The 22327-nt window shown below is 43.4% G+C and overlaps 2 protein-coding genes and 9 non-coding genes across 14 annotated transcripts; 10 read left to right on the forward strand and 1 right to left on the reverse strand.

The window, feature by feature from the left end:
• Positions 1 to 432: 432 nt before the first annotated feature.
• Positions 433 to 2273, reverse strand: LOC117570101 (serine protease snake). Of its 2 annotated transcripts, none has more exons than XM_034251558.2 (2): positions 1476 to 1575; positions 433 to 1408 (listed from the first exon to the last, which is right to left on the reverse strand). In XM_034251558.2, the coding sequence occupies exons 1-2, from the start codon at positions 1492 to 1494 to the stop codon at positions 579 to 581; spliced, it is 849 nt and encodes a 282-aa protein (XP_034107449.1). In that variant the 5' UTR covers positions 1495 to 1575; the 3' UTR covers positions 433 to 578. The 2 variants fall into 2 exon arrangements, with proteins under 2 accessions (XP_034107449.1, XP_034107448.1); XM_034251557.2 differs by lacking the exon at positions 1476 to 1575 and adding an exon at positions 1865 to 2273 and having other exon boundaries at positions 450 to 1408.
• Positions 2274 to 3740: 1467 nt separating this feature from the next.
• LOC117570099 (helicase domino) lies at positions 3741 to 22261 on the forward strand. 3 transcript variants are annotated; one of them, XM_052005381.1, is made up of 15 exons: positions 3741 to 3942; positions 4551 to 5133; positions 5202 to 5523; positions 5588 to 5873; positions 8019 to 8834; positions 9131 to 10379; positions 10726 to 10912; positions 11485 to 11621; positions 11687 to 11873; positions 12097 to 14181; positions 14421 to 14639; positions 17816 to 17851; positions 17923 to 20991; positions 21060 to 21431; positions 21875 to 22261. In XM_052005381.1, the coding sequence occupies exons 2-15, from the start codon at positions 4562 to 4564 to the stop codon at positions 21878 to 21880; spliced, it is 9543 nt and encodes a 3180-aa protein (XP_051861341.1). In that variant the 5' UTR covers positions 3741 to 3942; positions 4551 to 4561; the 3' UTR covers positions 21881 to 22261. The 3 variants fall into 3 exon arrangements, with proteins under 3 accessions (XP_051861341.1, XP_034107444.1, XP_034107445.1); XM_034251553.2 differs by lacking the exon at positions 21875 to 22261 and having other exon boundaries at positions 3742 to 3942; positions 21060 to 21554; XM_034251554.2 differs by lacking the exons at positions 3741 to 3942; positions 21875 to 22261 and adding an exon at positions 4087 to 4307 and having other exon boundaries at positions 21060 to 21554.
• LOC117572838 (small nucleolar RNA psi28S-3316) lies at positions 7202 to 7333 on the forward strand. Its single transcript, XR_004572574.1, has one exon. It is a non-coding gene; the product is annotated as a small nucleolar RNA psi28S-3316 (small nucleolar RNA).
• LOC117572835 (small nucleolar RNA psi28S-3316) lies at positions 7361 to 7494 on the forward strand. Its single transcript, XR_004572571.1, has one exon. It is a non-coding gene; the product is annotated as a small nucleolar RNA psi28S-3316 (small nucleolar RNA).
• LOC117572833 (small nucleolar RNA psi18S-841/snoR66) lies at positions 7521 to 7660 on the forward strand. Its single transcript, XR_004572569.1, has one exon. It is a non-coding gene; the product is annotated as a small nucleolar RNA psi18S-841/snoR66 (small nucleolar RNA).
• On the forward strand, positions 8954 to 9061 carry LOC117572887 (small nucleolar RNA Me28S-Am2589). Its single transcript, XR_004572619.1, has one exon. It is a non-coding gene; the product is annotated as a small nucleolar RNA Me28S-Am2589 (small nucleolar RNA).
• LOC127565778 (small nucleolar RNA psi28S-3378) lies at positions 10452 to 10598 on the forward strand. The gene has a single exon (XR_007955159.1). It is a non-coding gene; the product is annotated as a small nucleolar RNA psi28S-3378 (small nucleolar RNA).
• LOC117572837 (small nucleolar RNA psi28S-3316) lies at positions 10948 to 11079 on the forward strand. Its single transcript, XR_004572573.1, has one exon. It is a non-coding gene; the product is annotated as a small nucleolar RNA psi28S-3316 (small nucleolar RNA).
• Positions 11107 to 11240, forward strand: LOC117572836 (small nucleolar RNA psi28S-3316). Its single transcript, XR_004572572.1, has one exon. It is a non-coding gene; the product is annotated as a small nucleolar RNA psi28S-3316 (small nucleolar RNA).
• On the forward strand, positions 11271 to 11408 carry LOC117572834 (small nucleolar RNA psi18S-841/snoR66). Its single transcript, XR_004572570.1, has one exon. It is a non-coding gene; the product is annotated as a small nucleolar RNA psi18S-841/snoR66 (small nucleolar RNA).
• On the forward strand, positions 11919 to 12027 carry LOC117572888 (small nucleolar RNA Me28S-Am2589). The gene has a single exon (XR_004572620.1). It is a non-coding gene; the product is annotated as a small nucleolar RNA Me28S-Am2589 (small nucleolar RNA).
• Positions 22262 to 22327: the final 66 nt, after the last annotated feature.

Raw genomic sequence — 22327 nt, forward strand, 5'->3', positions numbered from 1 at the left:
TTTGATTTTTGTTATTTTTTAATTTTGGTGCAAATCGCAATTGTTACAAATTCATTTAGGGTAGCTATATCTACACAATATTTCATTCTTAATAGAAGAATTGGCCTTCATGGTTCAATTTTAAGATTTTTCCATTATTGAAACAAAATTAATGTCTTGAATTGAGAATGGTTATATCTTATATCATGTATCTAAATCTAAAACGATTGATCTTGATTAAACATTTTGACTCCTTGGTTCACTTTAAACAAGATTATAATTTAAAATTTCAAGATTGGGCAATTTAGAATTTTTGTAGAACTTTGATCTTGATTTCAATCAAATTTTGACATCATATAATCCTAATTGAAGATTTTATTCTTGATTTTAGTACGTTTTTTATTTCTGTGTACAAAATAAGAGATTAATCTGAAGAAGGATCTTCAGACTGTTCAAGATAGGAACTATGATCAACGGACATACATATGTGGGATATATAATAAATGCCATAACTGGCTTTGTTATCAATTTTTAGGATAATAACTATGACATAAAGGAATATAATAAGCATTACTTTCTAGTCCCCTTAAGTTTCTCACTCAACTGCCCCACACAATCTGCTCGATCCAGTCGGTGTAGAGATGCACCTTGGTGTAAACACTGGGGAACTTGTAGTTGCCACAAATGAGACCATAAGAGGTGATACCAATGATCTGCTTGAGACAATTGTAGTTCGGATGCTGGACAAAGATTGGGCCACCAGAGTCGCCATTGCAGGTGTCCGCCATGCTCGAGCTGGAGCCGGCGCCGGCACAGAATTGAGTCCGAGGCACGATGCGATTCTCGAGTCGCTCCATGCAGATGTTATCGCTATAACGCTGCAGAGCAGCCTTCAGCAAATGCGATGACTTCTGGCCACTGTTGCTGGTGTGTCCCCAGCCAGCGGCTGTTAAAATAAAATGTTCATCGCCACTGCCGGGTGGCAGACAGGCGGGTGTCACATACTCATTGAGCGTGGCATTTCTGTCTAGTTCGAGGAGTGCAATGTCATGATGAATGCCGCCATCGTCGTCCTCCGTGAACGAGGGATGCACCACATAGTTGACTAGCTGAAAGTCCTGCGGTTGTGCATCGTCCTCTGTGCTGTTGTAGTCAAGTTCTCCCAGACGTACCACAAACTTGGGTGACTTAAAGTTGGGATTGAGGCGCTGTTCTTTCGTCTCCGATGTGACCAAACAGTGGGCGGCAGTTAACACAAACTTTGGATGGATCAGAGTGCCTCCACAGTCCCAACTTATGCTGTTGCTGCCATGTTGTCGGATACCCAAAAGGGCCATGAAGGGAAATTCACGAGAGGCTGCCTTGGTGCCATCCACAATTAGGGGCGTCGAGCGACATGAGGATCTGACATCATTATAACGACGGCATTCTGCGTGTAACGAAACCGGTTTAAGTACAAGTTAAGGTTTAGTTGATTGTGCACGACTGCTGCATACCCGGGTACAAAGCACACATTTCACGCTGATTAACTTTCAATCATATTTTGGGAACACAAAACATATTTCACACTGATTATCCAATCATAGTAGAATTCTTAGAAACCATTCAGCATTCAGCTATTATTATTAAAATTGAAATTATGGACTTCGACATTTGTTTGCTTTGTTTTAAAAAGAATTCTGGAGCGTCGTTTAAATTCCAAAAAAACTTGATTTGCGCAGAGTTCACAAGATTATCGTCAGCAATTTTAGTTGCTCCAGCTTTGCTAGTTGCTGAGACCTTTGCGGTAATATGAACGGACGGACAGACAGACAGTATGTACCCTTCAAATCGATGACTACCGGGTGTAGGAAGTGCGATTGCGAGTAACGCTCGAATTATTTACCCTTCTCAAACATTCGTGTCGTGTCCACAGGTTTAACATTCTTTTGCTGCGCATTCAGAGGAAGCGGACAGCAAACAATATCGTTAAACTCGTCACAATATTTGACATTGTTGAAGCCGATAATTTGCAGATTGTAGAATACTGCGGGACAGTCCGTTGCTGTTAATTCTTTGCACTCGCCCGTCCCCCGATCACAGAACTCGCCCAGCACACTTCCAATGGCCGAGATAAACAAAATGAATAAGAACTTGCAGATCGCGTCCATTGTATCCAACGGCAAGCGAGAAACTGAGTGATGCCTCAAGCCATTTAAAGTGCGTTTGCCCCAAAAATAAAAAACCCACAAAAAATTATATTGCGCATTCTCAAAACTTGATAACGCCCCCCGTTCATTTCGGTTGTTGTTCATCTCACCACTCCATAATTACCAGACGTTTTGTCTAATATTAAAGCTTGTGAGAGACCCAGTGATATTTTGTACTGAATAATTAATACCGGAGAATATTCAATTATCTCTATAAGAGCCTGTGTCGTGGCGCCAAACTCATTCGTATTTTTATCGATAACTAGGAAATAAATCGACGGCATGTACAGTCTCTATTACCAGTGTTGTGCAATATTGACAGTAAATATTGATCAGTTCAGTGTGACCGTTTTATAAATATACTTCCCTAACAGTGGTCAGCGCATATTAATGTATGTTGTTATATATTTTAGATAAAGATCAAAACAAGCATTCTTAAATAATTTTGTTAGCACACACTTGTATTTGCGTTTTTTATGTTTTTGCTGCCCTGGTTCACGTTTGTGAACATGCAACAGATGATCGGTACAGTCAATATACGGCTAAGCTAAATACAAATAAATCATACTTTTTGGTTATTAGCAAATATCATTCGCAAAAAAATAATAAACAATGAAATAACTATTATAATATTGAGATCAAATAAAACCAAAGACAATTTGTTGTTATTTTGCGTAACTGGAGATCTTGCTGCCCTGGTTCACATATGTAAACACTGAACAGATGATCGGTACAGTCAATGGATAACTTGATCAGCTGTGATGGTGATTAAAACTCAAACTAAGCTGTACAACTCAACTTGAAGTCACTCTAGTTCTGTTTCTCACTCGTAAATGAGTCCATCAATTGTGTTTTTAAAACAAGTGGTTTAACTTTTGTGAGTTTTAAATATAAACAAATAATTTTTACTATAAATTGTGGAAGATACGTTTTTGTGTATTCGTGTATATGTTTTTGTTAAATTATGAATTTCCAAGAAACACATTAAATTGATTGCTGTCAGATACAAGAAGATCGAAACCATTACCAATAATATAAATAAACTAAGTGAAGTGACTCCAAGATATAATTCAAATACAATTATGTGTATAATAAAGTTGCCCGTGAAAAATTTATGTTTTACAATGATTATTTAAAATTCATTCCATTAAAAATTATGAAAGTGAATTTAGAAGCTGGATATGTTTTTTGCAAAACAACTGATTAAACTGAACATTTGAAATTTATGTAAAAATAAATAATACTTTGTCGCGGTGTGGCAGTCTAAAGCGCAACAGAAAATACTTTGTATATAGTATTTTTTTTTTTATCAAAAATTAAGCATTTACGCCTGTGTTGTATTAATATAAATTCAAATAATCAATACATTTTCAAAAAGTTTGCATAATATTAAATTGTTTGCTAACCGGGCTAACAAAGATAACAGACATTTAACAGAATACAAAAATATTCCCAGGGCGGCATTTTAGCAGAATACGTACAGTAGTTCAGTGTTGTTAATAGGCAGCGGAACCAGTTTTTCGGTTCTTTTGATAACTCGTTCATGAGAACTTGTTCTGGACGAAACTACACATTCTACTCGACGCCGAACGGTGTGTTCGCGCACACTTTTCCGCAAAAAAATATTTTTAAGTGTAGAAATAGGCAGAAATATTGTTTAAAAATTGCTCTAGCAATTACTGCATCATTTTCGGAACGCGCTCTCACTGTTTTTACGCCCGGATGCATATTTGTGATGTGGATATTTTGTGATTAAAAATTTTCACCATCTGAGGTACGAAGAAAAAAAAATGGTTGAAAAAATTTCCGCCCAACAAAGAACCGACGCCGACGTAGTAGCCGCAGTAGCCTATAAATATAGCCGTCTCTCTCTACCATCGGTCATTCGACTGACGTGCTTGAAAAGTGCCGCAACTTCGTTAATAGAAACTTAACAAATTTAAAATAAATTGTGTAGCTCAAATCTACATAAATTAAAATTTTCAAAATGGCAGTGTGTGAAAATATTATCTCGCCGTGCGAGTGTGTATACAATAAATCGCGAAAACGCAGCCATTTGCAAAGCAGAGTTGCATTTTCCATGCGACAGGCACCGATAAGAAGCGATGTAGATTGACAGTTGTGAAAAATGTGTGAAATGTAATGGTTGCACAGCAGAAATAAAATTTAAATTTATTTATGAGGCATATACATATATAAGTCATTGATTGACCCTGTGTCGTGTGTGTGTATGTATATATGTGCACGCATACATATATTCATGCTTACATATATACAGTTTTGCCAGGGATGAAAAATATCCGGTCTTTAACGAAACACGCGTGACAAAAATGAGTGTGTGTGCCGACTAAAAAAAACATTTCCCGCCATTTTTTTTTACAGATGTCTCAAACATGAATGAAGGTAATTCAGCAGGAGGGGGGCATGAAGGGCTAAGCCCGGCCCCTCCTGCTGTGTCAGACCGTGTAACTATACAATCAACGGAAAAATCAGTTACAACGCCAAAATCAACAGCCACAGCAGCTAACAACAGCAAAGCGACAACAACGCAGCAACTGAAAACCAACAGCAAACAACAAAAACAGCAGCAGCTGCTCAGTGCGCAGCTGCCTGTGCCGCTGTCGAACTTGTCGACAGAGGCAACGGCAGCAGCAACGTCAACGTCAACAGCAGCAGCAGCTTCCTCCTCCTTCACCTCCTCCATAAAAATAGAAGCCCCCACAAGTGACAATACGTCGCCCCCACAGGCTAAGCGTCAGCGATTGGAAACAGGAGGCGACGCCAACAGCAGCAATAACATTGTTGGTGCTATTAGCAGCAACATTGTTGGCTCATTGCTGCCGGCGTCTGTTGTGGCGAGCAGCGAATTTGGTGGCGCGAATTCATCTGCATTGCAAGACTTGTGTGCGCTCAGGAAGCGCATACTTCAACAGAAATATCAAATTTTGCGTAATCTTAAGGAAAGGTAAGTCTAAATGTGTACTTTATTGAATTTTCATTTGCATTCATTCATTTTCGCATTTCGTTTGACAGACATCTAGAAAATGTGTCCGAATACTTTTATTTACAAAACGGTGGCAGTATGATGGACTACCCCGCGTGGCGTAAGAAGACACCAACACCGCAGTTCATCAGCTATAGCAATGCGAATCGTATCGAGCAGCTGATACTCGAAGATAAACCAACAACATCCGCCGCCGCAGCAGCAGCCGCCGTGGCCCAAACACAAACCCATAAAACCAATCAACAGCAGCAGCCAACTGAATCAACTGTTGTTGGCAGCAACGTTGTAACAACAACAACTACAGGGACAACAGGCGTACAATTGGATGCAGACAACAGCACACCAAAAACGGTAAGCAATTAATATCATCTATTATTTATTATGATTTACTTATAACAAATATTTTGAACGATAGAATACGCAATCTCAACTGCCATCGAAACTTGGCAGCAACACAACCGCAGCAGTTGCAGGCGCAGCAATAGCAAAATCGAGTCCAAGTAGAGGTGGACAAACTACAACGACAACAGCACCAGCAGCTGCCGCAGCCACTGGAGCCGTTTCCACAACCAGCAGCTTAGTGGAGACGAGCGGTAATGCCTTGCCACCGGAGGCGGAAATTAAAATTCCATCAGTTGGTGCAACGCCAGTGGCCGTCTCCACGAAGCTACCCGCCGCCGTAGTACAGTTGACGCAGCAAGGTAAGCATCAAATGTTTTTGGAAAAGGATTTCAAATCCTTTTGCGGGAAACTGTCTCAATCTCTCTCGTATCTATCTCATTGTTATTATTTTGTGTTTTTGTTGTATTTCCGTTTGTGTTTATGTTTCAAAATTTATTATTGTACATTACTCAAAAACGAGAAACATGCAAAAAGAAAAGAAAATATTCAAATTTATCAACATTTACAACTTAAAAATTAAAAACTTGCATACAATTAAGTTAAATATACATGTAATACCAACTGCTAGCAACTCCCAAACAAAACAAAAAAAAATGTCGCGCCCAGAGCAACTGTCTAGCAACTACTTAATAAAGTACAACGCACGCCCTGCACAATACCAATAAAGTTGTCGTCTCTCTAAATGCAAAACAACTTACATTTTGCTCCACTAATATAACAAATTTACACATCATTAAACACCACACATACTTTAAATACTAAAAAGATATTTACATGTATGCATAATATATAATAACAACAAACATAATATTTAAATTCATCACTATACAATTACATTCATGTATTGCTGTATATTTGTTTTTCAATTCCCACTTTTTTTTTTTCATTATGATTTTTCATCCTCTCTCTCACATTTGTTACTGCCGCCTACAAATCCTAACGCACAACTCTACTCTCTCAACTCACCATCAAATTGTATCGTTATAATATAGGTCACATACCCGGTAGACCTCTAGGAGGTCGTCACGGTATGGTCTTCGGTCAAATACCCGCGCCTCCTGCCGTAGGAAATTCTTCTGTACCTTTGGTGCCAGGTGCTTATCGTTCGCAACAAAAAAACAAAAACCTTAAAAAGTCATTTTATTTATTTCTTTAACTTTTTACATTGAGTGGTTTTTCTTTAATATAAAAAAGCATTCATTATTTCAATTATTGTTGCCACCAATTGATAAAAGTAGTGCATTATACTTATTGATATTCTATTCATTCGATGTGTCTAAAATAATCTATTCTATTGTAATTACAAATTTATCATTTACATTCTAGAATTGGTGTTCCATTCATTCCTCATTTAGTTCATTCATTTTTCTTTTTGTTGCTTATTTTGCTGCCCAAATTGCCGCCAAGTTGAATTTTGAATTGAATGTACAATAAACATTTGAATTTAGTTAGCAAAATTATTCATTAGCTTTAGCATTAATAGTTATTATTTAAAAAGTTGGTTTACCAATATAAACTCAAGTTATTTATTTAAAGTCTTGCGCATTAATTACTAAAATTCGGCACGCCGAATTAAATTTATGTTTCTCTGCAATTCGGCTAAATAGGAATCTGAAACATTTCCCATTGCACCTAAAAGCGTTTTCTTGTACGCCAATTCAATGCGCTTGAAAATCGTAGCTGTGTGCCAGAGCAAAGCTAAGTTGCAAGTGACTTTTGAATTATTACCACTCGAAAGTCCATAACGCTGAGTACATTTTTAGATCAAATTTATTAGTATACATTTTGCACCTAAAAGCGTTTTCTCGATAGCTTTATAAACGCCCTTGAAAATCGTAGCTGTGTGCTAAAGCAATTGTCGCGGTTGCAAGTGACTTGATGCGTTTTAATTGCTCAATTCCATTTACACTGTGCACATACTAATATTAAGCCATAGATTGATCCTCTGCAAGCGCACTCTGTGTCACATTGACGCCTTCATGTGATGACAATTTGTAAGTTTGCTATAACAAACTGTAGTTACGATTTATCCATATGATCATGTCTTCAAAATGATTGCATTGAATTACTCGCCGTACATATTTGCTTCAGATTATTTTAAGTGACGATGCTGATGAGATAATACTTAAGAATCGAGCTAGGAGGAGTTTTGCATGAGTTTGTCTTAGAATTTGACTTTTTTCGTTTTTGATTAATTTCTATAGCAGACAATCCGAATACATATATAAAACACAACTTAATTCGCAATAAAATATGGTTAAAATTAATTATCTAATTGATTCGAACGTTTTTTCATTATCTCTTAAGTATCGTGTTGCTTTAATATGGTAGCTTGTGATTGGATGATGCACTTTTCCAGCATGCAAGTTGGCTAAGAGCTTTTTACGGTTTCTTGATATTATTTTCGACTAATGCATAACTTTTTCAATCGCTTCTTTTCAAAGGTGGCACTCCGTTGGTGCCCTGCAGTAGCTCTGGGGGCTCATCGGCGCTGCGTCGCCCAAACTCCCAGCCAAATGCAACGGGACAAACTGGCGGTGGAACATCGGCGGCAACAGGAGGAGCAAGTGGAGCGACACCAACGCCACTGTACACAGGCGCTGGTGGAGCCAATGGAGCTGCTGCTGGTAGTTCCTTGACAACACCTTGTACCCCTGGCGGTGGCAGTGGCAGCCTTTTGAGTCCACTTGCCAGCACTGGCACACCGAACAGTGCACAAGAGTTTTCGTTTAAGGCGAAGCAGGAGGTTTACGTGATGCAGCGTATTTCCGAACTACAGCGAGAGGGATTATGGACTGAGAGGCGTTTGCCCAAGCTGCAGGAGCCCAGCCGCCCCAAGGCGCATTGGGACTATCTGCTGGAGGAGATGGTTTGGCTGGCAGCTGATTTTGCGCAGGAGCGTAAATGGAAGAAGAATGCGGCCAAGAAATGCGCCAAAATGGTGCAAAAGTATTTCCAGGACAAGGCCAATGCAGCACAGCGAGCTGAGAAGGCACAGGAGCTCCATCTAAAGCGAGTGGCCTCCTTCATAGCACGCGAGGTGAAGAGCTTCTGGTCGAATGTTGAGAAACTGGTCGAGTACAAGCATCAAACGAAAATCGAAGAAAAGCGAAAGCAAGCTCTCGATCAACATCTCAGCTTTATTGTTGACCAGACAGAAAAGTTCTCCCAGCAGCTAGCCGAGGGCATGAACAAAAATGTGCCCGATACGCCAAGTTTAACCTCAAGTCGTCTCACTTCACCCAAACGCGAATCAGATGGTGAGTTTAATTTTTTGTTTATTAAAAAGGGTTTAGTACAGAAAAGATGAGAGATTGTAAAAATATGTTTTAAATTTATAGTTACAATTGATCTCAGATATTTTACTAAAATTCTAAATTAGCACCTGATGAGAAAATTAAACTGAAACGTTGTCTTGCTCTATTTTTGAGCTCTACGATGTTATAAAGGGATGGTCGCATTTGCGAGGCATTTGTCTGATGCTTATTCAAAAAGCTATTCACATCTGTATAAATATGTTGTCAAATTGATTCATGTTAATTATCCCTCTTAACAGATGAATTTCGACCAGAGTCTGGTTCGGAGGATGACGAGGAGACAATTGCCAAGGCCGAAGAGGAGGCAGCTGATGTCAACGAGGAAGTCAAAGCTCTGGCAAAAGAATCTCAAATGGACTTTGATGATTTCCTTAATGATTTGCCTCCAGGCTATTTGGAGAATCGTGATAAGCTACTGCTTGAGGAGCAGAGCTCAACAAAAGGCACAGCTGCATCTCGTACCGATCCTGATGCTGAAGAAAGCGATGATAGCGAGTTTCAGGCAAAGGAAGCCAGCGATGATGATGAGAACACAATCAGCAAACAGGAAGAAGCCGAACAGGAAATCGATCATCAAAAGGAGATCGATGAACTGGAAGCGGACAATGATTTGTCCGTTGAACAACTGCTGGAGAAATATAAATCGGGCAAAATTGATGAACCGCCCAGCGCTAAGCGGCGCAAAATGGCTGTGGAGACCTCAGAGCAGGATTCAGATGATGATTCGACGGCAGTTGAAGATTCAACCGATGGCAGCGAAATGGAAGCCAGTGATGATGATGAAGATGAAGATCTCTCAACCATTAAAAGTGACACCGATATGGATGATGGCGAACAGGATGGTCTCAAAAGTTTATTGAAAGACGCCGATGGTGATGGCCCTGGCAATAGCTCTGCTGTTGCGAGTAGCAAGGACAATAAGGATGCCATGCTGAATGATGCCGCGGCGTTGGCCGAAAGTCTGCAGCCCAAGGGCAACACATTGTCCTCGACGAATGTCGTGACACCGGTGCCATTCCTTCTAAAGCATTCGTTGCGCGAGTACCAGCATATCGGACTCGACTGGTTGGTCACAATGAACGAGCGCAAGCTCAACGGCATCCTAGCCGATGAGATGGGCTTGGGCAAGACCATTCAAACAATTGCGCTATTGGCGCATTTGGCCTGTGCCAAGGGCAACTGGGGTCCGCATCTGATTGTTGTTCCCTCGTCTGTGATGCTTAACTGGGAAATGGAGTTCAAGAAATGGTGTCCTGGCTTCAAAATACTCACCTACTATGGCACGCAGAAGGAGCGGAAGCTGAAGCGTGTCGGTTGGACAAAGCCAAATGCTTTCCATGTCTGCATCACATCCTACAAACTTGTGGTACAGGATCAGCAAAGTTTCCGGCGTAAGAAGTGGAAATATCTCATATTGGATGAGGCGCAAAATATTAAGAATTTCAAGTCACAGCGTTGGCAGCTGCTACTCAACTTCTCCACCGAAAGGTTAGTTAATTACTAAATTTGTAATTGTTTTTTGTTTGTTTCTGTTATTGCCGCAAAATGCTCGTAATCGCAAGCACCAAAAATCAGTAACCATGCGACTGCTAAACTAGCCTGGGGACTACGCTTGGGTGCTAAAATTAAAATACGCTATAATGCCGCATATTTAACAAGAGCATGCTAATCCAGCCTTAGGATGTTTGTGGCCTTGTTTTGAGACAATGTTTTCTCTTGTTTTGATTAATAAGTTTCGATTTGTTCTGTTGTTGCACGGAAATTAACGGCAAAATTTTGTATTGTTTTATTAAAAATGCATATTAATCTTATGAATTTCCTTCTTATTTAATAGGCGTCTGCTATTAACCGGCACACCGCTGCAGAATGACCTCATGGAGTTGTGGTCACTTATGCACTTCCTCATGCCGTACGTGTTCTCTTCGCATCGCGAGTTCAAGGAATGGTTCTCCAATCCCATGACTGGCATGATCGAGGGCAATATGGAGTACAACGAAACATTAATTACACGATTGCACAAGGTAAATATTTATTGTAATTCTTCTTCATTGTGTATGGCACCTAAAAGCGTTTTCTTGTACGCCATTTCAATGCGCTTGAAAATCGTAGCTGTGTGCCAGAGCAAAGCTAAGTTGCAAGTGACTTTTGAATTATTACCACTCGAAAGTCCATAACGCTGAGTACATTTCAAGATCAAATTTAATAGTATATTTGTTGCACCTAAAAGCGTTTTCTCGATCGCTTTATAAACGCCCTTGAAAATCGTAGCTGTGTGCTAAAGCAATTGTCGCGGTTGCAAGTGACTTGATGCGTTTTAATTGCTCAATTCCATTTACACTGTGCACATACTAATCTTAAGTCATAGATTGATCCTTTCTCTGCAAGCGCACTCTGTGTCACATTGACGCCTTCATGTGATGACAATTTGTAAGTTTGCTATAACAAACTGATGTTGTGATTTATCCATGTGATTATGTACTCAAAATGATTGCATTGTATTAAGCAGCTCACAGCTGTCCTTTATATTTCAATTAAATATTAAACTACTTGAATGATTTTTGCTAATCAATAATAATTTCTTCTGTATCTTCAGGTCATTCGTCCATTTCTGTTGCGTCGGCTGAAGAAGGAGGTGGAGAAACAAATGCCAAAGAAATATGAGCATGTTGTCATGTGCCGTTTGTCCAATCGTCAGCGATATCTGTACGAAGACTTTATGAGTCGATCGAAGTGAGTAATCCAAACACTAAACTACTTCATGAAACGATATTAAATGATTTTCATTGCCTTAACAGAACCCGCGAAACACTGCAGACTGGAAACTTGCTGAGTGTAATCAATGTGCTGATGCAACTGCGAAAAGTGTGCAATCATCCGAATATGTTTGAAGTGCGTCCCACGATATCTCCGTTTCAAATGGAAGGCATTGCATTCCACACGCCAAGGCTAGTCAGTGATATCTTGGAGTATGATCCATTCACGGTGAGTTTGTGGACACCCCATTGGGAGAGGAAACATTTGAATGACACTTAAATGATGATAAACTGTCACTGAATATTGCGACTCAATCTATTTTTGAGAGAGTTGCGATTGTTATAGGATGTTCGCTGTTGCGAGGCATTTGCCTGATTTCAAGTGTTCAAATAATACCATTTAATGATTATGCATGACAATTTATTAATTTCATATTATGTTTTCTTTACAGCAAGTCAATTTGGACACTGTTAACTTGATGCTGCTGCAACTGGAGCAAACGATGACGGCTTACGTTTCGCACAAATCACGTTTGTTGGCGCCGCCTCGCAAATTGATCGAGGAAATTGACAGCGCTCCTCAGCCGCCACCTCGTTGCCCAAATGGAAAGTATCGTTTTCACATTCGAGTAAGAAGTGCTGAGCTGGCACAGCGTATCAAACTGCAGGCAGTGCGTGTAGGAGCAAGTCCAGCCATGCGTCTAGAAGGCTCGAAGATTGTGCCAATGCGAAGCTTGTTGCCAAGTGGGCGAGTGTTGAAACGGGTCAGCGGTACCATTAATCCTATCAATATGGCGCTGAAGCCAGTGATAATTAATAGTTTGGTATCAACGCCGACGACAATTGCCAGCGGAAGTAACGCCAGCAACTCTGCACTTAATGTGCTGGGAAGCAGCGCAAAACTATTAAGCACGAGGTCGCCTATGAGTGCACCGACGCCTGCTAAAGTGGCCAAGACTATGCAGGATGGAAAACCCTTCTTCTACCTGACACCCGCCACAAGTGCTGGAGGTGCTGGAGCACGTTTGACGCTCACTAGCAAAACGGCAACAACAATCGGATCAACAGCAGGCTCAGCCACGATAACGAGTAGCAATGCAGCCGGACAATTGCAACAGCTTGGCAAGGATCCCATTGTTAAAGATCTGGCATCGCATGTCAAGTTGACAGCGCAACGCCAAACCAATGGTAAGTCTCAGGACGACTGTTCGACACCAGAGGACTTGGAGGATCCTTATCGAGTGCAGCAGCTCATACAGATGCGTAAGGAGCAGCGATTGGCCTCACTTAAACGCATGGCCAACATCAATCGGCGACGCACCGATGCTACGCCCATATATGGCTCGGATTGTCGTGAGGCCATTGAGAATTGCATGCAGGCGACGCGCACATTAAAGCATTCCACATGGCAAACGCGGGGCTATGCAAATTGCACCGTTGCCATGCGTCAGCATAGCGACACCTGGTCGCTGAATCTGTTGTTAAAGAGCCTTGAGCAACGATGCGTCGAACTGTCTCCGATCTTTGCCAATTTTGTGATCTATGTGCCATCAGTTTGTGCACCAAGAATTCGACGTTATGTGCAGAATTTATCATCAACACATTGGCAAAACGAACGGCGAATTGAGGAATCGATAACGACAACGTTATCGCCGAAGCTGACAATGCTGCATCCCATAATTTCCGCAATGACTACACAATTCCCGGATCCGCGACTCATTCAATATGATTGCGGTAAATTGCAAACTTTGGATCGCCTGTTGCGTCAGCTGAAGGTCGGAGGACATCGAGTGTTAATCTTTACACAAATGACAAAAATGTTGGATGTACTCGAGGCATTCCTCAATTACCATGGACATATTTACCTTCGATTGGATGGCTCTACACGTGTGGAACAGCGTCAGATGCACATGGAGCGTTTCAATGGCGATAAGCGAATCTTCTGTTTCATTTTGTCCACACGCTCTGGTGGCGTTGGTATTAATTTGACTGGCGCCGACACTGTGATCTTCTATGATTCGGACTGGAATCCAACGATGGATGCACAAGCCCAAGATCGTTGTCATCGCATTGGACAGACACGGGATGTGCACATCTATCGTCTGGTCTCTGAGAAAACCATCGAGGTGAACATCTTGAAGAAAGCCAATCAAAAGCGTATGCTCAGTGATATGGCCATCGAGGGTGGAAACTTTACAACCACATTCTTTAAAAGCTCCACCATAAAAGATCTCTTTACGATGGACCAGAGCCAAGAAGATGCACAAGAGAAACCGGATGAAAAAGACAAAATTGTTGCTGCTGAGCCAGAACCTGTTTTCGAAACCGAGAAGCAATCGCTGCGAGCCTATGAGCATGCACTTGCTGCTGCTGAGGACGAACAGGATGTGCAAGCCACAAAGACGGCCAAGGCTGAGGTGGCTGCCGATCTTGCTGAGTTCGATGAGAATATCCCAATTGCAGACGATGCAAATGCTGAGGGTGGACCTGTCGAATTGAGCAAAGCTGATCTGGAAATGCAGAATCTTGTGAAGCAGGTGAGTTTGAAACTTGATTTACATTCATTGCATGGTCAGCGTTTGGTAGCTAGGAGCTTCCTCGCGCTCCTTTGAATAGCAAACGTTGCCCAGAGAAACTTCTACACGAAGCAGACGTTCAGACATAGTTGCAGCGATCTAACCCACGCTCGATTATATCACTCAACGTCAGACATAATCTTTATAACCTTCTTTTCATGAGAAGTATTTCTAATTAACAATGTACAATCCTCCTTCAGCTTTCGCCAATTGAGCGTTACGCTATGCGCTTTGTGGAAGCCACCGGAGCTGCGTGGACAGCGGAACAATTGCGTGCTGCTGAAGCAGAGCTGGAAGCGCAGAAACGTGAATGGGAAGCTAATCGTTTGGCAGCCATGGAGAAGGAGGAGCAGTTACTCAAACAGGAAACGGAGGCCGAGGAGATGCTGACCTACAGTCGCAAGGATGCAAGCAATCAGGTTAATACCAAACAAGATTCCAATCCAATAAACAAACGAACACCAGGTGTAGGCATTAGGCTAACTAAGCATAATAAGCGCGATAAACGGTTTAAGCAAACCTCCATGGCCCGAGGTCAAGGTCCGGGTTTAAGTAGAAGTATTAGTAACAAACAAAGTTCACCAGTGCAACAGGTTAGTTCTGTGCGTACGAGACGAAACAGTCTCAATGTGACTGCGCCCGCAAGGAGCAGTGGCAACAGTAGCAGCAGTAAACGTTCATCAACTGCAGCGACGTCTACTCCGACTCCAGCTAGACGACAGACGCGTTTACATTCGCTGAGTGTAGCTGCAGTTGTTGACACACCAACTCCCCCCTCTAGAAAGACAACGCGCACAGCTTTAGCGGCCGCGGGAACTCCACTCACTAGAGCGGAGGAGCGCCCCAAACGTCAATCAGCCAATGTAGCCATGAGCAAGTTAATGAAAACACCAGCCAAATCAGCTTGTGCACCTACAACGACAACACCCGTTAAGAATAACACTCAGACTAAACCAAAACGTAGAGAAAGCGTTTCCTTGACCACATCCGCAGCCTCGAGGCGAAAGTTGCTGGAAAGACGTGCGACAATATCAGCGCCACTTGCGTTGAAGCAGGCCAAGAGCCGTAGCAGTGATGTTAGCGATGGTGATGAGGATGAAGATGAAGATGAGGATGACAATGAAGAAGAGGGAGATAAGGAAGATGATGATGAGGATGCTGAAAACACATTAGTTTCCGTGGATAGCGCCGAAGATGATGAAGATGAAGAGGAAAGGGAACACAATGAATCCACTGCGGCATCTGGTTCCGAAGCTTCCGAATCAAACTCTGTGCAAGAAGACGTAACACAAACAGAGGATGAAGATGAAATGCAGGAAGAGCGCCTGGACGATGATGATGATCACAGTGGTGACGATGACGATGGCAATGACAATGAAGATGTAAATGTGGAAACACAATCCAGTTCAAGTTATGCGACAGCCGGCGACGGAGCGAATAGCTTAGACACTTGGAGTGCCCACAATCAGGTGCAAGATACGACAATGACCAGTTCCACGTATTACAATGTGTCTGAAGAGTCTGAAACGGATGATCCTAATGATCCTTTAACGGTATCCAAAACAGAGGTTAAAACGGAGAACAAGGAGTCGACGCCGGCGGTGCAAAGGCAGCGCAGCATTAGCAGCCGAGTAGGAAGCGATGATAACAGTGGACACACACCTCGAACACGTTCAAGAGGCTCAGTGAAAATTAATCTATGGACGCTAGATGTGAGTCCAGTGCCAAGCAGTGGTAGTCGAAATGTGAGACGATCAACACCGCGTAGCGATTCAAATGCACAATCAAACCCAAAGCCAGCGTCGCGTCGCTCGCAAGCATTAAGTAAACGACCTGCAATCGCTAAAAACGAAGAGACCCAAACAACAACGTTGAATCGGTGGATAACTACAAGACCTCGAGTAAGCCTAAGATCCTCAAGTGGTGGCACATCCAACACTGCTGGCAACAGCGCAACTTCAACAGCAGAGACAACAGGCGCCAGCGCAATTGGTGCCAGTGGCAACAGGTGATAGCGGAGATAATGAGGATAGCAATCAGTATTAACAAAATGTGGTCTCTGGTGCAAATCTCTGCTGAGGCCAAGAAGCTGCGTGTGCTGTGTGATTTTTAGAGGGTGTTCAAACGGTGTGTGGAAAATACTGCATTTCTGATCTTAAGTACGAGTATTTTATAGACTGTAACAAGTTTCCTTGTATGTTAGTTAGGTGGCATAATCAATGCTAGGCAGTGAGAATGAGTAAAGGAGCGGTAGGATAACAAATTGTGTATAGAATAAGCAGGTAGGGCAGCAACTTTTGTGAGTGAACACATTTCCCAATGACGCCAGCTTAAAGTGAAATAAGAGGGGGAAACAAGAAGAGATGAGATTAGTCAAGTAATTGAACTTTAAACGAGTTTAATCATCTGTATCAACAGTGCTTGCAAATCCTATGCACACAATAACTGATATTTTATAAAGATTATATTTATTTAATTGGCACTTTAAGCTGGTTACGTTGGCATCTCAATGAGCCAGGCCAATTGAGAGGCACCAGGTATGTGATTGCTGCTGCCCCCTAAGAGCATTAGTTAAGAACACTCGATCCCAGATTGTATATAAATATACACCAGATATCATCAGAATATAGTTTTAGACTTTATATTTAAGCAGTGTGCGGACAACTTAAAAACAAAACTAAAATATTTACTTGTACTATTATTAATTTCGTTGTTAAAACTCTGTCTTAAGTCTTCAAAAACACTCAACTGCGCCTTAGTTCATAAGTCCCTAGGTAACTTTCTTTAACTTTATGGTAAATGTTAATATTTTTGCATTCGATAATTTATTTTGTATTATGAAAGAGAAAAAAAACCTTAAAAAGTTTAGAATTAACAACAATCTAAAGACTATAAGCATATAGATTGACTAACAAATAAAACAGAAGAATCGATTCGATATGCTTTCAAAAAAGAACAAAATGTATTTTAAAGACGTTGTGGTTTTTATTTGCGGACAAATTTCGTGCGTGATATAAGATTTTGAATATAGAAGACAATTTGACAAAGTTGGAAAAGAATAAGCGGAAATCAAAATATTCTCAATCATATTATTTTCTGTGTTACCGAATGTAGAATTCTGTTTTGGTGTCGACAAGAAAACAAAAAAAAAAAACAATGTACGAATTTAATTTATGTGATAATATCTTTTAAATATCCAAGTCGATGTAAGATCATTGGTTTATTTGTTGGCCCGATGCACCCTGATCCAAAAATCCTAACCTAACCACCCAACAACAGCCCCTCACAATTCCTTTACATCGATTTCCGTGTATAGAAGTTCCATAGACTTTGCCAATTGTTCTTCAAACGACGTACGAAATGATTCCGGGAATAAAGTAAAATCTACCACGCCATAAATCTCGTTAATCACGTAGAATACGATTTTGGGATATGCGTTAGTTTATACTAAGCCATAAGCCAATAAACACCACCACCAAAACAGAGTTGCTTCATACGATACGAAAATAATATAATTGAACGTTTATTCTTTTCTTTAACTCCGCTTCGCTTCGCTCGGCTCGTCTTGACTCGACTCGTCTCGATACACTCTCAGGTCTGGATATCGCGCAATTGCATGGAGGAGATGCCTGTAAGTAAAACATTTGATTCACAAACGTTTCAAAAAACATTCTATTTATTTCTTTGCCCTTCGCTTATTAGATGTGGTGCCCGCCAACGCCGCCGCAGGATAATAATGATATCTATATAGATTATTCGCTGTCGTTCATATACGATCTCGATCCTATTCCTGAAACTGAGCTGCCGCCTGTCTATGTGCGCCGTGAACTTAAAAGATCTCGCACTGATGCTGGTTTCGATGGCAGCCGGCGACCCAACAAAATGCGACGTGAGGATAATTATGTGCCTCCACGATCGTTGTTTGATCGGCCAACGGCGCAACTGGCGCGACTGCGGCGTGAGCTGAAGAATCAACGATTCCGCGGCAGCTTTAAGCCCAACTCAATGATACCGGGCCTGAAGCCACAGATACCCGCCAAGCCGCTGACTGAACCGGAGGCGATGAGCGAATGGTGTGTGTTTGAGGACATGGCCATATTGCATGTCCTCATCAATTTACAGGGACTGCCGTGCAGTCTTATGCTCCTATCACCGGGCCAGACACCCAACTGGGATTTGGTGTCCGAGATGGTGAATTTCTGCTCGAAGACGTATCGTTCAGCCAGGCAGTGCCGTTGGCGCTACGAGACGCACATTCAGCCGCGGGAGGAGGGCAAAGTGGTTGAGAGTCCAAAGAAGCAAAAGAAACTGAAGCCCATACTGCGCACCGAGTACATGAAGAGTCCGTTGCGCTATCTGCGAACCACACAGCTCTATGCCAGCGACAACAATTCATCGTTCTATAAGGTGATGCGACAGCGCTTCGATACCATCAAGACGGCGTACTTGAAGAAGGCGCCGCCACCAAAGCGACAATTCAATGCGCCTAGCCTGATGAACCCCAAGCATATGGGAGTGTTGCAGAAGTTTGGCATTGCCAACTATGATCAGCCGGTGTCGCCGAGCAATATTGCGGACATGATGAAGGCTAGTAAAATGCGTGACAAGCAGCGCGGCCAAATGCCGCCAATGCAACAACAGCAGCAGCAGCAATCGGTGCAGCAACATCAACAGCCAATGCAGCAACAACAACAGCAGCAGCAGCAACAACAAGTGCAACAACAAGTGCAACAGCAAGTGCAGCAGCAACAACAGCAACAACAACAGTTGCCAACTGTTACAACCGTGCAGCAGACCGTCGAGTTGGTGCCCAGCACAACGGCAACAACAGTCACGGTGCCCGCTGGCAACACGGGTCAATTGCAGCAGTTGCAGATACAGCACTTGACCAGCGCGAATGTGGCACCAACACAACAAACTGCCATTCTGGTGCACCAGCCACAGCAGCAGCAACAACTGCGCACACAAACGACAACTCAGCAGCTGGTGAAGACCATTGTGGGCACCACGGCCAATCTGACAGCCGGACAGCTGCAGCAGCTGGCCCAACAGACGTCGGCCAATGCGGGCGGCAATGTGCAGCTGCAGGCAGTGTCACAAGGCGGCGGCCAGTCAAGCGTCAGTGTGGTGCTCACCACGCCCGTGCAATCCTTGCCCATTGCAACGCATAGCAATGTGAATGCCGCATCAACAGCGCAGATTGTGTCCATCTCGTCGCAGTCAACGCTGCCGGTGAACACTGCACCACAACTGGGCAGCATTGTGCAGACGCAAACGTTGCCGCAAGTGGTGTCGGTGGGTCCGTTGACCACCACAGCGGCCACTCAACAGCAACAGCAGCATCAACAGCAACAGCAGCAAACAACAACGGGCACAGTGACCACACTTAATACGGCCATGTTGCGTGGTCAACGCATCGTCTCCACTGGCGGTGCTGGCGGCAATACCCTTCAAGATGTGGTGCTGCAACAGCGCATGCCCAGCCTGGGGCAGAGTGTGAGTCCAGCACAATTCCAGGCACAGCTTCGCTTGGCGGCTGTCTCCGGCGCCAATGCTACGCAGACAACGCAGCTGGTGACCACCAAAGGCATTCCGGTTAGTGCATTACAGCAGAGCGGCAAGACGGTGCTGCCAGGCACGCCGCAGCCAGCGGCGCATATACAGCTCTATCGACAGCGCAATCTAAAGGTGTTGCAGACCCAACAGGCAACGCCTGGCGGTGGCACAACTAATCTGAATCCGACCGTGGTACAAACAGCAGGCGGTGCTCTGGCCACGGGCACAATCATTCAAACCGGCAACCTGATGCAGACGCCCACGCATGTGACCAGCCAGAAGGTGGCCGTCACGGGTATGCCAGGGGCAACCACAGTGCAGGCGGGCAACGTGGTGAGCACGGTGCAAATGCACGGTCAGGCGCGCACACAGTTCATCAAGCAGATGACAGCCGGCAAGCAGGGTCTGCCGCGTCAGGTGCTGACCACCGATGGCAGCGGGGGCGGCGGCACAGCCACTGGGGCCGGTGATATGCTGTTGGTTAAGCGCCACAACATTCTGGCCGCCCAGAAGGCACAACAGGCCACAGGTCCGCTCTTCACTACCACCAGCAGTGGTGGTGGCGGGGCACAGCAACAGCAGCTGCCCGTCGCTGGCATCACGCAACAACAGCAGCCACAACAGGTCACGCAGCAGCAGATTGCTTCGCTCGTCAAGGCGTCCACTGCAGCTGCTGCTAGTGGCAGCAGTGTGAGTGCTGGCGGCGTGACGGTTTCAGCAACAGGTCCGCCCACAGTGCAGGCGGGCAGTGTTAATATGACGTTGCCACAACTGAAGCCAGGCAGTCACATCAAGGTGGCCATGCCCAATCAGATGCGGCATCTGCAAATGCAACAGCAGATGGGCATACCGCGCAAGATTAGTCGCATGACGCAGCTGGTGAGTGCGTCGGGTCAGCCAACAGCGACGAATATTGTGGCCACCACAACGGGGCCACAGCAGCAGACACCCGGCGGTGTCACCGTCTCGCCAGCTGCCCAGCAACAGCAGCAACAACAGCAGCAGCAGAAGGCAACGCCTGGCGGTGGCAGCGTTCAAGCGCAACTGTTGCACATACAGAACACCAAGGCGCTGTCCAATTCGGTGACTGTGCAGCAAATCCAGCAGGTGATGCGCAGCGGTCAGCAGACGGGTCTAGTGCTGGGTAAGACGAGTGTTGGTCGCGTCATACCCGTTTCGGTAGCTTCGCAAGCGACACAGCGTCAAACTATACAGGTATGTGTGAATAGATGTTCTTCATGTTATAAATATATAAATATAAATTTTTTCATTATTCCTTTTAGGTGGTTTCTGCTGCCTCAGCACAAGCGTTGGCTGCTGGCGGTTTGCGTACAGGCCAAAATATTGCCGGCCTTAAAGTAGCCACGACTGTGGCTCTGCAGCATAATCAGCGACAAAACGCCAGTCCTGTGCGCTTGCAGACCACAGCTGGTGGCAATTTGCTGGCCGTGGTTCAACAGCAGCAGCAGCAACAACAACAGCAGCAACAGCATACGAGCATTGCTGGACCAACAGCTGGTCCAGCTGAGGTGATGACCATCACACAGACGTCAGCTCCGTTGCCAACAGTGAGCAGCTTGCAGCAGCAACAACAACAGCAGCAGCAGCAACAGTTGGTGGGAGGCGTAACACAGACGCAGCCGACGACGCAACAGGTACGCACGCTGGTGAAGAAAAAGATCATGATCAGAAGCGAGAAAGAATAACATTTGGCGAGTCGAGCGGGTGCTCGGCCTCGCAATCGGCGTACCACCACCATCATTACCTCCACAAACAACTCCACGAACACAAGCACCACCTCCACTAGCACAACCTCCACCACCACCACCACCACAAATACAGCCACAGCAACAAGCACCACAACAACGACCAAATGCATCGTCGCTACAATTTCAGTGGACAGCAATTTCGATCCGAACGTGATCGTGTGACATGTTCCAAATTATTGAATGCTTTCAACTCATTTCAATTTTTCAATATCATGCATTATTGTACTACAGTTCAGCTCAGCTCAATCAGTCAATCAATCGATCCGATCAATCAATCAATCATTCGCTTAAAATGTACTTAAAAACTTTTGTTTCGATTGGTTTTACAGCCATGAGCGGCGCTCGCCTGGTGCAGGTGCAAGCAGGAACAAGCAGGATATGAAATGATGATGTTGATGTTGCACTCACAAATTACACACACACACACACACATGCAAGCATGATAGCTTAATGCTGCAATTGATTGTAATTATATAAATATAATACAAACACAAAAAAAAGGGTCTAGCTTTTAGTAGTGTATTAATCCCAATCCAAAATACAGCTGATCAGCGGGAAACGCAATTGTACATCGCATATTCCTTAAGCTTTCCCCCAGACAACGCTGTATGTACATTTTCGGTAAATTTTAGAACATTAGAACCTGCTTAATTCTAGATTTTTAACTATTAACTATATATAAATAAGTAAATATATAACTTATGTTTTAGCATAATTTAAAATACAATAAAAAAAAGTATTATGATGATTATAATAACAATGTGTTTTTTGAATTGTGGCGT

The sequence above is a fragment of the Drosophila albomicans genome, chromosome 3 (genome assembly GCF_009650485.2).
Source record: "Drosophila albomicans strain 15112-1751.03 chromosome 3, ASM965048v2, whole genome shotgun sequence".
In the NCBI taxonomy this organism is placed as follows: domain Eukaryota; kingdom Metazoa; phylum Arthropoda; class Insecta; order Diptera; family Drosophilidae; genus Drosophila; species Drosophila albomicans.

Bases quoted from the DNA above. Each gene is read 5' to 3' on its own strand.
- LOC117570099 (XM_034251553.2), top strand. From the start codon at position 4,562: ATGAATGAAGGTAATTCAGCAGGAGGGGGGCATGAAGGGCTAAGCCCG. The intron at 10,913-11,484 runs GTAAATATTTAT...CTGTATCTTCAG, and splicing joins TAATTACACGATTGCACAAG to GTCATTCGTCCATTTCTGTT. The intron at 20,992-21,059 runs GTATGTGTGAAT...TATTCCTTTTAG, and splicing joins CACAGCGTCAAACTATACAG to GTGGTTTCTGCTGCCTCAGC.
- LOC117570101 (XM_034251557.2), bottom strand. From the start codon at position 2,273: ATGAACAACAACCGAAATGAACGGGGGGCGTTATCAAGTTTTGAGAAT. The intron at 1,409-1,864 runs GTAAATAATTCG...CGTTACACGCAG, and splicing joins GACACGAATGTTTGAGAAGG to AATGCCGTCGTTATAATGAT.